Source organism: Oryx dammah, unplaced genomic scaffold (genome assembly GCF_014754425.2).
Source record: "Oryx dammah isolate SB20612 unplaced genomic scaffold, SCBI_Odam_1.1 HiC_scaffold_29, whole genome shotgun sequence".
Classification (NCBI taxonomy): Eukaryota; Metazoa; Chordata; class Mammalia; order Artiodactyla; family Bovidae; genus Oryx; species Oryx dammah.
In genome coordinates this window covers 12512362-12527966 of record NW_024070213.1, presented here as the reverse complement: position 1 = coordinate 12527966, position 15605 = coordinate 12512362, and the positions used below count along the sequence as shown (strand labels likewise).

The 15605-nt window shown below is 55.8% G+C and overlaps 2 protein-coding genes across 3 annotated transcripts in view; one reads left to right on the top strand and one right to left on the bottom strand.

Moving 5' to 3' along the window:
• The window catches only part of B4GALNT3 (beta-1,4-N-acetyl-galactosaminyltransferase 3), a 100692-nt gene that overhangs the window by 77324 nt on the left and 7763 nt on the right, over positions 1-15605 (top strand). For both annotated transcript variants that reach the window (XR_005719755.1, XM_040233697.1), the window contains exons 4-14: positions 7024-7119; positions 7519-7609; positions 7978-8078; positions 8421-8488; positions 9873-9951; positions 10066-10132; positions 11901-12044; positions 12940-13049; positions 13765-13865; positions 14077-14138; positions 14685-15486. Coding sequence is in view for 1 of the 2 variants with exons in the window: in XM_040233697.1 (XP_040089631.1) it covers positions 7024-7119; positions 7519-7609; positions 7978-8078; positions 8421-8488; positions 9873-9951; positions 10066-10132; positions 11901-12044; positions 12940-13049; positions 13765-13865; positions 14077-14138; positions 14685-15486 (1721 nt within the window). In the remaining variant the exon portion in view is untranslated. The remainder of the gene's footprint in view (positions 1-7023; positions 7120-7518; positions 7610-7977; positions 8079-8420; positions 8489-9872; positions 9952-10065; positions 10133-11900; positions 12045-12939; positions 13050-13764; positions 13866-14076; positions 14139-14684; positions 15487-15605) is intronic.
• NINJ2 (ninjurin 2) overlaps positions 13580-15605 on the bottom strand; it is an 82224-nt gene continuing 80198 nt past the window's right edge. Inside the window, exon 5 of the transcript XR_005719756.1 lies at positions 13580-13599. The gene's annotated coding sequence lies outside the window, so the exon portion shown is untranslated. The remainder of the gene's footprint in view (positions 13600-15605) is intronic.

Here is a 15605-nt window from a genome sequence, read left to right as displayed (position 1 = left end):
TCCAGTATGCTTGCTGGAAAATCCTGTGGACAGAGGAACCTGGCAGGCTACAGTCCATGGGGTCATACACAGTGGGACACGAGTGAGCAACTAAGCACAAAAGTACTACCGTGTGCCAGGCTTTGTGTGTAACCTGTCAGCTTTATGACCCAGTAGGACAGCGTAGTGTCCTCATTTTATGGGTGAGAAAAGTAAAGCTCAAGAAAGCTATGGGACTTTCATGTCTATGCCAGTCCCCAGTCGTAAAATTCGGCTTCCCAAACTGTCTTTCTTGGACCATTAAGTCCCATAAGATACTCCAGTCAGAAAGGAATCCATTGTGAAATATGGTTTAAAATCTATAGACATCCAACTTCCTGAAAATACATGTTAGTACCTGAAAGATGCTGAGTTCTGTCATCCTCTATTTGACTTGGTTTCTCCCAACACGTACCGAACTTATTCACCTCCTGAACTGCCTTTTTCCATTAAACTTTAGTGCTCTATGAAACCAGTGCTCTGAGGGACTATATACTAAGAAACTCTTGCTTTAGAAAATTTTTATAGGAAGCTGTCAAACGTGTGAATAAAAATTGTCATAACCATCATCACACCTTTTGTTTATGTTGGACTGGACAGATTCTTTTTCTCTTGGTATAGCAACAGAGGCTCGGAGGTTTATTACAGACACAAAATTACCTGGAGTAAATGCTTGTGCAGACATTCCAGAGCAGCATGGTGATTTGGGGGTGAACATTTTAAATTTGGGCGTTGGACCATGCAACTTGTCCAGGCCTTTCTTGGCCAGATGGTGGCGGCCAGCCAGTCGTCTTCATCCACACCTATCACAGGTTGGTCCCTACCGCCTGGGTGATTTCATTCCCAGTCCACCCATTTGCTGTGGGGCGAGAATGAAGGAGGTGGTGGTATTCGAAATATGATGGTAGGTTATCTACCGTGAAATTGCCTCTGGTTAAATCCTGAGAGAGAGTGGATTACATCACTGGCACACCTGTACCAGGTGACATCATCGGGTAATTAGGCCCTACCCCACCTGGAGATAGTATTGTGAAAACCATTGGTCCAGCGATTCAGCCTTCTCTCCCTTGAGGCCAGTTTGGATCATTTTTCTTAATGAACCAATTATTTTGAAAGATTGTAACTACTTCATAGTCTGCATTTATTAATCATTAATTTTCCCGCTTTTCTTAGCCAGTCAAGGATGGAGATATATATGAACTGCTTGCAGCCTCTGTTGTGTCCAACTCTTTGTGACCCCATGGTCTATAGCCTGCCAGACTCATCATCTGTCCATGGGATTTTCTAGGCAAGAATACTGAAGTGGGTTGCCATTTCCTCCTCCAGGGGATCTTCCCAATCCAGTGATTGAATCCCCGTCTCTCACATTATGGGCAGATTCTTTACCACTGAGCCATCAGGGAAGCTCTGGAGATTTATCTATACATATCTCGATGAAAACAGTTCAGTTCAGCTCAGTTCAGTTCAGTCGCTCAGTCGTGTCTGACTCTTTGCGACCCCATGAATTGCAGCACACCAGGCCTCCCTGTCCATCATCAACTCCCAGAGTTCACTCAAACTCAAGTCCATCAAGTCGGTGATGCCATCCAGCCATCTCATCCTCTGTCGTCCCCTTTTCCTCCTGCCCCCAATCCCTCCCAGCATCAGAGTCTTTTCTAATGAGTCAACACTTCGCATGAGGTGGCCAAAGTACTGGAGTTTCAGCTTTAGCATCATTCCTTCCAAAGAACACCCAGGACTGATCTCCTTTAGAATGGACTGGTTGGATATCCTTGCAGTCCAAGGGACTCTCAAGAGTCTTCTCCAACACCACAGTTCAAAAGCATCAATTCTTCGGCGCTCAGCTTTCTTCACAGATCAACTCTCACATCCATACATGACTACTGGAGAACAGTAACAAATAGTAAATAATGATTAAAATGTGATTAACTTTTAAAAGGAATAGTTGATCTTTTAGTAAGTGTGTTTAGCCTTTTGGTGGTAAATGCCTGATTTCCACTGACTTTGGTATTTTATTATTAAAAGTGGCTTTTTACAGCGAATTCCCTGGCAGTCCAGTGGTTAGGACTCCATGCTTTCAACTGCCCGGGGGCCAGGATTCAGTCCCTGGCTGGGGAACTAAGATCTTACAAGCCACCCAAAGCAGCCAAAAAAAAAAAAAAAGAAGAAGAAGAAAAGAAAGTGGCTTATAAAATCCTCCTCACAACCCTCATGAATCTTCAGGGAATCACCAATCCAGTCTTCTCATTTCACCAATGAGGGCACTTAGGTCCTGACAGTTTAGATAGCTCCCATATGCAGTCGTCCAGCTGCAGCGGGGCCCTCTCCTCTAGCCCTCCGTGGGGACCTCTATTCCCTCTCCTTACCTGTCTCCTGCCTTTGGACCTACAGTTTCAGCAGGAAGTGCTTTACTGAGCATCTGCTAGCTGTCTGGGGCAGTCAGGTTGCACTGTTATCACCCCTTTCTGGGCAATGGCTTCCAAAGGGGTGGACCAGTCACTCCACAAGGTGGCAAAGCTCCTGCAACCCTCCCCTGTGGGCGAACATGGACAGAACACGGGAAGGCTGCCTGTGGTTTCTTCTTTGACTGGCTCCCCTCCCCAGCCTTCAGCTGGCAGCTCAGAGTCTCAGAGGCCAGAAGTGGCTCTCCAGCGCAGCAGGCCTAGTCATCACTCTGCTGTTCAGATGGGGAGTGGACAGCTGAAGGGCTGGGCTTCATAACATAACTGCCCTCAGACACCGTCCCTGTCAGCCCAAATCATGAGACTCTGACTAGAAAACCCCGCTAATTAACAAACCTCAGTGGCAGTCCATTCACTTACCATCGGTATTCAGTCCACTGGCCAAACACTGTCTGCTACTCTGCTCCCCCTACAAAGCCAGCATCATTACAGGAATGAAATGTGGTGGATACAGAGTCAGATCAAAACAAGCTGGAGTCCACGGGTCATGTCGCGTGGGCTCTGTAACTTGGTGTCTCTCTCCCGAGGGCTGGGATTCTGACTTCCCTTCTCAGGCTCCACCCCACCCCTTTTTTTCCTCTAACAGTTTTATTGAGATATAGTTCATGTACTGTATAATTCATAATTTTAAAAGTATAGATTTATTGTCAGTGATGGGTCTCAGTTGCAGCAGTCCAACTTAGTTGCTCCAGTTGCATGTTGGATGTTGGTTTTCTGACCAGGGATTGAACCTGGGTCCCCTGCATTGGAAGGTGGATTCTTAACCTCTGGACCACCAGGGAAGTCCCTATAATTCACCCAATTAATGTGTACAAGTCAGTAGCGTTTAGTATATTCATAGAGTTGTTATCCATAACTATCAATTTAATATTAATAGGTTTTTGTCACCACTAAGGGAAACCTCTCACCTAATAGCCTCACTACCCCCAGTCCCCAGCCCCCAGGAAATGCTAATCTGTCTCTCTGGATCTGCCCATTCAGATAGACCCTCTCTATAGGAAGACTCTTCATATAGACAGACTCGTACTATACGTGGCCGTTTTGTCTGGCTTCTCTCACTTAGCATTATGTTTTCAAGGCCCATCCACGTGGCAGCGTTTGTATCAGGACTTCATTCCTTTTTCCGGCTGAGTAATCTTCCACTGTGTGGATGGACCTCATTATCTTATCCTCAGAAATGGGTGTTTGGGCTGTTTCTGCTTTCAGCTCCTGGGAATAATGCTGCTGTGGACGTTTGTGTGCAGATCAGACCTGCCTTTTTTCAGGGCCCTGAACCCCCATCGTCACACATGTGGTCACCATGGGAGGTACAAGTGACATCACAGTTCAGTTACAGAACATCTATTCAAATGGGGGTAATGTCCCCCACTACGATTTCACCAGATAGGGCTCTGGTCCCTTCCTCCATCCAGAGAAATCTCTTATCCAGAGTTGGGAGCCCCTTGATTCCCAAGGGGAGCTCACTTGAGGGGCAGGTATGAGCAAGAATCCAGAGGCTGTAGAGACTCTAAACAGAGGTCTGGAGTGCAGGCCTCAATAGTCCTGCTGGGTGGAGGTCACATGGTCCTGCCAGGTATGCTGGTCTTGTAAGTGTGAATCTGGCCAGGCAGCAGCCTGGTCCACGCTCACACCAGGGCTGGGCTGCCCCACTGCCCCCAGGGGTGGACCACCTTCACACCCTCTGCATCTCAGCCTCTGCAGTAACCCTGGCACAGGTGGCTCGTACTTCTGCATGTCTCTCTCCTCCAGAGAACCCTTTCCATTTTTGCATCAACCCTGGTACAAACATCTCTAGTGCTTATAGGATAGATGAAGGAACATATGGCGCCAGGTTTAGCTTCTCTGAGCACTTGTTCCCTTGGATAATTAAGATGTGCAAGGAGTCCCGAGGAGGGAGCTGTAACTCTGCCTGGAGAAATTGTAGACGCCCAGAGAGGGATTTGAGAAGAGCCTTAAAGGATTCTTAAATTCTTAAACTAGAATTTGCTGGGTGGGGAAGAAAGGAAAAGGCCTTCCAACCAGGAATCGGTTTGCAAAGGTAGAGAGGAGTCTGTGTGGGTGGAGGGCAGGTGTGACTGGGAGAGGGGTGAGGCGAGGCCGGAAAGCCAGGGTTTGTCCAGAAGCCTCTGGGAACCCTCAGAGGTGTGAGGCGGCGTAGTGGCATGGTCAGATCTGTCTTCAGAAACTTTTTTTTCCCCCCAGTTTTTATTTATTTATTTGGTTGCACCAAGTCTCAGTTGCAGCATGTGGGGTCTTAGATCTTTGCAGCCTGTGGGATTTTAGTTACGCGTGCGAACTCTTAGTTGCAGTGGAGTCTTAGCCACTGGATCGTGAGGCAAGTCTCCAGATCTGTCTTTAGAAAGACAGTTCTGCAGGCAGTGTGAGGAAATCAGTGGTGGGAGACACCTCCGTCCTGTTGGGAGGCTCTGTGAGGCCAGCGAGGCCTGGCAGAGGCCCTGTCGTGGTGGAAGGCAGTGGACGTTCCCAGGTGAGCACCCACAGGCAGTATTCATACCCCTAGATGCCCTCCCATTTCCACAGGGTTCATTGCTGTGTGTCCTTGGGGAGTGAGTTTACCTCTCTGGGCTTTAATAGTGTCAACTCTGAAAGGAAAAGGTTCAACAGGTATTTTCTCCGCTGCTTGTGACTGGACGTTTCAAGTCCGTCTTTGGCCATGGATGTGCTCTGGCCCTGGCAGTAACCAGTGCTCCTCCCTGGGCCTTAACCCTGCTGGATGGTGAGAAGGGGGCAAAGGGCAGTGCTGACCAGCCCGAGTCCTACATCCCTGCCCGACACAGTGTCTCCAAGGCTTGGAGGGACACAAACCAAGGTGGGGTCACCATCAAGGCCTGGGGAGGAAGAAGGTGCTGACTAGTCCCTCAGGGGACCTCTGCCTAGAGCCTGAGAGGGATGAGGGTGGCTGGAGGGTGGGCTGTGGACTGAATCAGGGCTTTAACCCCCAGGATGTGGACACTTCCGTCCACCCGCCTGGGTTTCCCCTGTGGCTCAGGCCATGGGGCAGGTGGGGGCAGCCAGCTGCCTCCTCCCTCATCCTTCCCCTGTCCCAGCCCCTGGGGCCTCTGGCCCCCTGGCTGAACAAGCAGACTTCTGGGGGTGTCCCCCCCACCCTCTGTTTTCTGTGGACTCAAGAGTCTCCTGGGGAGGGGCAAGGAGGGGGGCGGCTTGGAGGAGACAACTGGGTCTTGTAAACAGGACTCGGGAATTTCCTCAGAAGTGGCACAATGCCCCATTCTTTCCTTCCAAGCAGCCCCAGGCCGCCCCTAACCTACACTGCCCGCATTCTCTCTCCCACCCACCCCAGCCTCCCTCTCACATTCCAGGGAGCGATGGCTGCTCCCCGAGGTCCCCAGGCCACCGAGCCCAGGAAGAGCCAAGTTCTGAGGGGATGGGGTGACAGACTCTCCAAGTGGGGACGGGGGACTCCTCCAGCTGCAGCTCAGGTCTTGGCAGGCCCATTGGCGGGTGGGCTCTGGCCGGTCTCTTCTCTCTCCCCCTACCACCATCCCTCCTCCAGAGCTCTTGCTGAAGGCCTTCTATGTGGGAAGGCCTTCCAGTTCCCGTATCCCCTCCTCTGTCTCCTTAAGGCCACTGGGATTTGGTATCTCTTGGTGGGAAGGGAGGGCCTGTTCGTGTGGCCTGATGGGGTCCACCTCCCATAACCTAGAGGTGGGGGGCGCGGGGAGAGGGGAGAGTAAGATGGGACACCTGAAGCGCTGTGTTCAGACGGTTCGGGACAGGTTCCCCCTCCCTCCCCTCGCTGCTCCCTACCCTTCCACCCACTGGAGTCCTGGCTTCCTGCCCATCCCCTCTCTCCCAGGGGGTCCCTGTGCTTCCCAGCTCAGTCCTGTGCCCACTGGCCCCCAGCCTAGGAGGGGAGGGGACCTGTTCGCTCTTACTTTCCCTTGGCTGCCCCTGAGCCCCAGGCACCTGAGCAGTGGTCCATGAGAGGCTCTGACTCTCGGGAGAGCCAGCCTCAGGACCCTCTGCCAGCTGAAGGGGCAGCTCAAAGACCAGGGGGTAAGGTTTCATCCAGGCCAGATAGCCACGTGGCTTTCCTCTTTTGAGACTGAAGGTGTGCATGCGTGCTAAGTCATGTCCGACTCCACCCGGCTCCTCTGTTGGTGGGATTCTCCAGGCAAGAATACTGGAGTGGGTTGCCATGCCCTTCTCCATGAGACCGAAGGGAAGGGGGCCAAACCGGCTGAAACCCAGCCTGGGGCCTCCCTCCCGCCACTGTCCTGCCCGTAACCCCTCCTGCCTAGAGGGTGCAGACCAGCCCCCTTCCCATGTGGGACTAGCCGGGAGTGTATGTGTGCCTGTGTGCATGTACATGCATGTGTGCATCTGCGTGTGAACACGTGCAAGGCCAGAAAAAACAGACCAGGCCTCGAGGTCAGGCCATGCAGCCACAGGGCCAAGGATGGGAAAGGGGCCAACGTGGACCGTGACCTTGAACAGTGAGGCGCGCTGAGCTGGGCAGGCCAGGCCTCTGTCTCACACTCACTCCTCCCCATCCCTGCAGTTCCGCGGCCGTGTCAACCTGCACGTGTTTGAGGACTGGTGTGGCAGCTCCGTCCAGCAGCTTCGGAGGAACCTCCACTTCCCCCTGTACCCCCACGTGAGTGCCTCCTGCCCCCTCCCGCCCCGCTCCTGGCTCTCACCACTCCTCTCCCCCCGCAACTTCTGCCTTGCTCCTCTTCCCTTGCTTTTTCTGGTTCATCTCCTTTCCTTTATCCCATGGACGCCCTTCATCTGCCCACACTGTCTCCCTTGTTCCCTCCTGAGAGATCCTGTCCGTTTCCCTACCTTCCTCATGGCTCACAATATGGTTCCCCAGGGGCCACCACATCCAGGTGCGCGGCTGTGTACTGTTCAAGGTCTGAATAAAGAAGCACGTGGGAGCCTGTACCTGGTTCTACCTACCTCCCTCCCATTGTCCCACCAGCCCTGAGCAGACCCATTGCTTCATTTTCCTCTTCCCTCCCTGGGTAATGATCCCCCCGCTTTCCCGGCACAGATCCGCACAACCCTAAGGAAGCTGGCCGTTTCTCCCAAGTGGACCAACTATGGCCTCCGCATCTTTGGCTACCTGCACCCCTTCATGGATGGTGAGGCCAGCCCCACATCCTGCCTTTCCCCTTCCTGTCTGAGTTCTCAGGGTGCCTAGGCATGTCGCCTGCCCTGGGCTGGCTGGACTGTTAGCCCACTTTCAGGGGAGCAGGGTTTGGACGTGGTGAGGCCTCATCCATGCCCCCAGGTCGCCACTTCACGTCCCGATTTGCAGGGTCTGAAACTAGCTTACCGCTCTCTGTAAGTGTCCCCCTATCCATGGAGTCTCCCAGGTGTAGAAACCCCTGCTTTACAAAGCTGGCAGGCTGGCACAAGGCCCCACAGAGAATTTAGTCTCTGAGACATGAGTGCCCCCTAGGGGAAGTCTCGTCCTGCCCTCACCTGGGAAACCACCCCCCATGCCCAGGGGAGATCCAGTTTGCCATCGCTGCCGACGACAACGCAGAATTCTGGCTGAGCCGGGACGACCAGGTCTCCGGCCTGCAGCTGCTGGCCAGCGTGGGCAAGGTAGGGTCTGCTCAGCCCCACAGGCCCTCCCGTCCCCCCAGGAGCCAGGTCACACGCCTCCATCAGGACACTCTTACAGAGGGATGGACAAGATGTGGGAGAGAACAGACCTGGAGAAGACTCAGGTCTAGGCCACACCCATCTTGGTCCTGGCACCGGGATTCGTGTGGCTTCTCAGGTTGCATTGTGGGGAGCACTTCGAGGAAAGAGAGTTACTTCTCAAGTGGTCCCGAGCCCCCTCCCATCCCTCAGCATCTCCCCTCCCTGCTCCTCCCACCTCCCTCCTTTCCCCTTGTCTCCTCACTCATCACTCCCACCCTCCCCCTTCTCCCACACCTCCAGACCGGAAAAGAGTGGACTGCCCCTGGAGAGTTCGCGAAATTTCGGAGTCAGATTTCAAAGCCGGTCAGGTGAGTGCGGGTCATGATGAGCAGCAGATTCCCCCAGCCTCCTTCCCGAACGGAGGCAGGCTGGGAGCTGGGCCCCAGGTGGACCCCTCTGCCACCCAACCCCCCATCACAGAGGTCCAGCAAACCAGGGCCCCCTGCATTGCAGGAGAATGACAGAGACCTTCTGGACCATCTTTCTTCACTTTACAGATGAAGACCCGAGGCCCAGAGAGGGCTGTGACTTAATAAGAGTCACACAGATATTGGGTGGCACTCAGGGCTGGGAAACAGAATGGGTTTCCTTTCTCTCTGCCCGTTTTCTCCATCTCTGGAGAGATCTACAGCTGTGCAGCCGAGAGTCCCGCTGCGCTTTCTGTGCTGCACAAAATTCTGGATGCCGGGGACCCCTGGGCAGGCTAGAGGGAAGGCCCGTAGTGGCTGGGGCAGGAACTAACCCAGCCTCAGAGCGCCACCTGGTGGTCTGCACACACACATGCATGCACACGCACACACACGGCAAGAACACTTGTGGGCTTGATGGTTCCTGGAGTGGCTGGGGTGGAAACTAGCCCAGCCTCAGAGCGCCACCTGGTGGTACACACATGCGCACATGCGTGCCCACACACCCACAGCCACCCACCACCCATCCAGGAGAACATGTGTGGGCTTGATGGTGCCCGTGCTGGTGTTGGTGGTGAAACAGGCCAGCTCACACAAAGCACTGGCCGTGCCAGCCCCCGTGGTCGCCACTGCCCATGTGGCTCAGGGGAGCAACTGAGAACCGGGGCTGAGACCCAACTGCCTGGGTCCAAACCCCAGTGGGGCCACTCATTACCTGGTGACTTTGGGCAAATTACCCAAGATTTCTGCACCTCAGCATTCTTATCTACAAACAGGGGTTAAGTGAGTTTGAATGTATAAAGCACTTAGCCTGGGCTCCCCAGGTGGCTCAGTGATGAAGAGTCCACCTGCCAAAGCACAGAAGACTCAGGTTCGATCCCTGGGTTGGGAAGATCCCTTGAAGTAGGAAATGGCAACCCCCTCCAGGATTCTTGTCTGGAAAGTCCCGTGGACAGAGGAGCCTGGCGGGCTACAGTCTATAGGGTTGCAGAGTCAGACACAATTAAGTGTGCACACACACACACACGCACTTGGTGCTTACACATAGGAACAGCTCTCTGAGGATTAGCACTGTTATTTCACGTGTTTCCCTGAGTGTTCTGGGAGGTTTGTGCTGTCATTATCCCATCTCACGGGAGGGAAAACTGAGGCTGCCCTGTCAGTAAGTGGTGATGGGGATTGTGACCCAGACGCTCAGCGGCAGGTCTGAGGGACCGGGGCAAGGAGGGAGGGACCAGGCGTGTGTGGTGCTGGGAGGCAGCCCCTGTGCCGTCTCTCCCGCCAGCCTGGCAGCTGCCCGCCGGTACTACTTTGAGGTGCTGCACAAGCAGAACGACCAGGGCACTGACCACGTGGAAGTCGCAGTGAGTGCTCGCTGTCCCCTCGGCACCCACCTGGCCACCCCTCTGCCTGCTCCCTTGAACCTTGTTCCCAATCAGCCACCTCCGACCCTTCACATCCACCCTCCCCTCTTCCAGTGGCGGCGGAATGACCCCGGGGCCAAGTTCAGCATTATCGACTCTGCTTCCCTGTCGCTCTTCACAAGTGAGTGTCCCACCCAGCCTGGGAACGAGGTCAGGCGGGCCAGCCTGCCGGGCTCTGCCTGCTGGGGGGCCTGGCATGCGGAGGCCAGAACACAAATGTGAAGGGTGTGGGACAAGGAGCAGAGGCCAAAGGAGCACCATGGTCAGAGGTCCTGAGCCCTCGGGGGTCAGTGACCTGGGGAGGACTCTCTGCACGCTCTTGGAGTCCTTGCCCCAGAACAGTGCCCATCCACCCCCACATAGCATTGTCTGCATGATTCCAAGGCGCTCCAGAAACTGGGAGGCTCAGTCCAGGTGAAGAAAACTTCAGAGGGCAGCCAGGCCCCTACTTTGCAGGTGAGCCGCCATGGTTCTTCCACAGCCGTGGCCAGGGGAGAGAAAGCGTGCTGACCTGCTTTCTGGCTGCAGCCCATGGACTCTCCAATCACACTCATCATGGCTTGTGATTTCCTGTCTGGAGGCCCCACAGAGCAGTCTCCACTGGCGGGTGTAGCCCGCATGGGCCCAGGTGTAGGAGGAGCGGGCGCAGCAGAGGCCCTAGCAAGAAGGCAAGGCGGGTCTGGAGGAGCCCAGGAGATGGCGGGCAGTGTGTGTGGAGGGCAGGAGGGAGTAAGAAATGGCACGTTTGACTCACAGAAGAGGGTGGTCATGGGGAAGAGATAAGGTGGGTGAGGGGAGGCTGCTAGCAACCAAGCAAGAGGCCATAGGGTCAGAGCAGGAGGGCCAGAAGAAGGGAGAGTTGGAATCAGTGTGAACCAAGAATAAAGAAGCCCGCAGCAAATTCAGGTAGAAAACCTATAAGATGGGCCAGACATTGCCAGCCTCTAGCATAGAAGGAAAACTCTGTGGGCCAAGGCAACTGAACCCTCAGGCAGAGAGCAAACACCCCCAGAGGCCAGAGGGAGGTGCTGAGCCTCAGGGTGCCCTGCTCACCTGGGCATGGGCTTAGGCCTGCTGGGGAGCCTGAGGCAGACACCCTGCATTCACACTCAGCTTTGCCAGCCTGTCTGCTGTGTGATTTCAGGCACAAGACTTTGCTTCCATTTGCCCGAATTCTTTGTCTGTAAAGTAGGAGTCATGCTGTACTTAAATCGCAGTGGTGACGAGGATTAAAATGGTTGATATTTGTAAGACACTCGGAACAGTGTCTGGCTTATTACGTAGAAGGTGCTTTTCATGTATTTGTTAAACTGAATATACTTCTAAGGACAAATTTCTAGCACATGGCAGTAAAACATTTTGAGCAAGAGGTGGCTTTTTCCAGTTCACACAGAACTGTGGTGTGTGCCAGCCATGGGACTGGTGGAGGGGGTCCAGGGGAGAGAAACAGCTGAAACCACGAGTTTTGGGGGCACGGCTTCGGGGGCAGGGATTGGGCACATCCTATACAGTACCTGATGGCTGTATATTCCCTGATGGCTCCAGCAGGTAAGGAATACACCTGCCATGCAGGGAACACAGGGGACGCAGATTCAGTCCGTGGGTCGGGAAGATTCCCTGGCAGAGGAAATGGCAACCCACTCCAGTAGTCTGGCCTGGAGAATCCCATAGACCGAGGAGCCTGGAGGGCTACAGTCCAAAGGATTGTAGCGTCAGACACAAATGAACAACTAAACACACACACACACATACTGTACCAGGTTGTGGGGCGGCTGGTACTGGAGCCTTGACCTGGCCCCTTCCTAGCCCCTCGAGAAGGCAGGGGCCTGGCTTCTGGGCTGGCTTCTCTGGGAGTCACGGCTCTCCTGCTCTTTCCTCCCTGAGCCCAGATGAGACCCTCCTGAGGATGGACGAGGTGGACCACATCCCGCAGACAGCAGCCAGCCACGTGCGCCCCCCAGACCCCCTTCCCACTGACGAACAACCTCCTGCCGACATGCTGCGGCCCGACCCTCGGGACACTCTCTACAGAGGTAAGACCTCGCCGCACACTTGACCTCTGGCCTGGGGATGTACTGCCAGGCCCTTGGTGTCAGGGAGGAGACTCGGGAGGCTTCTATCCTGCACAACGTCCCCAAACCAGAGGCTTTTCGCTTTCACGTGTGTGAAATAGAACACATGTACAGAACAGTGCAGAAATACAGACGGACCGCTTCACAGTCGTACCGATCATTACAGAGCAAACGTGTCAGTACAAGAAGTAGAGCCAGAATCCAGACAGGCCTCTGCAATCTCAGGTATCAGTCCCTCACCGGATTCTAGCTCTTGTCCAGTGAGAGAAGCGTGTCCCCACTAAGGCGCTGGGGCCCTAAACTGTCAGGGCCGTTTACATCTTAAAAGTTGATGTGGACTTCCCTGAGGGTCCAATGGCTAAGACTCCTCGCTCCCAGTGCAGGGGGCCCAGGTTTCATCCCTGGTCAGGGAACAAGATCCCACACGCCACAACTAAATAGTTCACATGCTGCAGCTAAGACCAGAGCAGCCAAATAAATACTATAAAATAAAACTTAAAAGATGACATGTCCCCTTCCCCCCCGCCCCCCCCACCCCTCCATGACAAGTGGAAGGAAATTCAGTTACTGACGCTGTACTCGGGTGAGGCTTTGTGGCCTCTTGGAAGTTTCGAAACCTGTTTTGAGACTGGCCATGTACAGCGATCCCAGCGCCCTACTGTGCCTTGAGCTGGGGACTGTGTCCAAGCTCCTTGTCTCCAAGGTCCTCTGTGAATGCCTCCCCCACCGTCGAGGGGGGGCCAGCTTGGTTTAGCAGCCTCAACCACTGGATGTGGACTCTCTCACGAGCAAAGACAGACACGTGCAGGCTCCAGGCTGCAGCCCGTAGCCCTCAGCCACCTCCTTCCACCCCCAGTGCCTCTGATCCCCAAGGCTCAGCTCCGACACGTCCTGCCTGACTGCCCCTACAAGCCCAGCTACCTGGTGGACGGGCTCCCTCTGCAGCGCTACCAGGGACTCCGGTTTGTAAGTCTCGCCTGGGCGACAGGGGCTGGAATGGGAGGGGCTGGCTGAGGCTGACCCCTTCCTCCCCACGCCACACCCCAGAGGCCCTGGGCCCAGAGAACTGGCACTCCACTGTGCCCGGCCTTCCCAGCCACACCGCTGCTATTCTGCGGGTGCCCATCCTGGCCAGGCAGCCCTGCAGAGCCTGGCACTGTGCAGTGTGTGGCCTGGCCAAGGCCTCCTACCCTCCACCCAAAGGCAGTGGTATTTGTTAAACTATAGACGAGGCGCTGGGGAGGTGAACTGTGGAGGGGCTCGGCTTTAGAGAACCCAGAACCCGTGTGGAGGCCGAGAGGCGGGGTGATGCTGGGCTCCTGGGCCCAGAGATGATGGCGGGGGAGACTGGAGGCAGGACAGAGGGCCGGGGGCAGCTGTGGGCAGGTTGAGAGGGTTTTGGTGGCCGTGGCCTAGAGCTGTGTTTGAAGAGGGGCAAAAAGCAGTGTAGGGAGTAGTGGGGTTTGGTCCTGGGGTGCTGTCGGCCAGAAAGGCCACAGGAGGAGAGGTGGGTGGTCTCGGCTGCAGCTGGATGAGCTGGGGCAGGAGATGGGAAGTGGGTACCAGGGAGCCCGGCTCAGGGGCACGTGCCACCCAGGTCCCAGGAAGGGGGTGTAAAGAGTGGCCGGAATCCAGATGCTTGGTCCACAGCAGCCCTGTGCCTTTCTCCTCCGCCCGCCAGATTCACCTGTCCTTTGTTTACCCTAATGACTACACCCGCCTGAGCCACATGGAGACCCAGAATAAGTGCTTCTACCAGGAAAATGCCTACTACCAAGACAGGTGAGGCACTGAGTTGGGGGAGCCAGGAGAGCTCTCTGGACCAAGGGGGCTGTGAGGGCACTCCACTGGGGGCCTTGGCTTTTCCTGGGCGCTTCACAGACGCATGTGTGCACACACACATATATGTACACACATGCACACACGCTCACACCCCTCTCCCCTGTACCTCCAGCCAGCTGTGACCTCAGAGCTCCCCTCCTCCCCACTGCAGGCTCAGCTTTCAAGACTACATCAAGATTGACCAGCCTCAGAAGCAGGGCCCAGAGCAGCCAGGTAGAGTGATGGCCGAGCCTCCAGGCCAGGCTGGAGGGTGACAGTCCAGACTGGGCCAGAACCACCCCCAGAAGCTTAGAATGCAAACACTGCAGCTCCTTTCCCCAGGCCTAAGAGATGGGGAGCAGCCCTTCGCCCCCTTAACTTCCAAGACACAAGTTGGGACGTTTCGAAAGTGGGGTGGTCCAGAGGAGGAGATTCAGGGCCCTGGCGGACACGCCCTGAAGGCCTGAGGGCCTTGCCTGCCCTGCACTTAGGAAACTGCCCTACAGAAGCACTGTCCTCCCACAGCCTCTCACATTGCGGGCCTGGGGCCTGACCCCGGCCATCCGCTGGGCCCCTGCTAGCACTTTCTGTCCCTCATGTCACCACCCTTGACAACAACGCTTTATGCCGATGGAGACACTGGGTTAGTTGAGGCTGAGTAACTCACCCTGGGTCTTGCCGGGGACCTTTGCCCATCTCACCTCCCTGGTCCTCAGATGTCTTCTGGGTCTTGTTGGGGAGAGGTTGAAAAGCCCATGTGAGGGATGGTTTTAACAGCAGGTTTTGAGGACGGCCTTCTAGAAGAATCCCAGTATGGAGAAGCGGCAGAGGACACCCCTGCCCCTGATGGCCAGAATGCCAGGATGCCAGTGGGGAAGTCAGGCACCCCCACAGCCCCCGGGCAGGACGCCCCTGACCGCCGCCTCCGAAACCTGCGGAGACTCCTGGCTCAGGCCCAGGAGGGCCTGGCAGCGCTCCCTCCCTGGCAGAACTCCACAGCCTCCCTCCCTGTGAGGCCCAGCACCGCCACTGCCCAGCCAGCAGACAAGCAGGCGAGGAAGCCCAGCCTCGAGCCCCACCAGGCTCCGCAGCATCCTGACAAGTGGCCCCCGGAGCCCCTGGCCGGGCGTTCACCACCAGCGAAGAGGCCCAGGCCCCCTGGTGCCAGTCCCGGGAAGATGCTCGGGCGGTCTCAGTGGCTGAACCAGGTCGAGTCGTACATCGCAGAGCAGAGAAGGGGCGATAGGATGGAGCCTCCAGACCCCAGGAGGGGCTGGCCCGAGGAGCAGGATGTGGTGGTGGCAGTAGCTGGCCAAGAAGGACAAACGGAGGGTGAGGCCGAGGGGGAGGATGAGGGGGAGGACGAGGAGGATGTAAGCGAGGTATTGGAGTACCTGTCCATGTTCGACCCGGTGGTGAACTGGGAGCAGACCTTCAGCGCCCACGACCTGGACTTCCAAGCACTGCGGACGGACTGGATCGACCTGAGCTGTAACACGTCGGGCAACCTGCTGCTTCCGGAGCGGGAGGCGCTCGAGGTCACGCGGGTCTTCCTGAAGAAGCTCAACCAGAGGATCCGGGGGTAAGGTAAAGGGCTCTCGGGCCGGGCGGGGAGGGGCGCCTGGGAGGATGCGTGCCTTCAGGTCTTGGTCCCACCATCGGGCAAGGTCTGAAACCCTCAGGGCCTGGCCCTGGGCACGG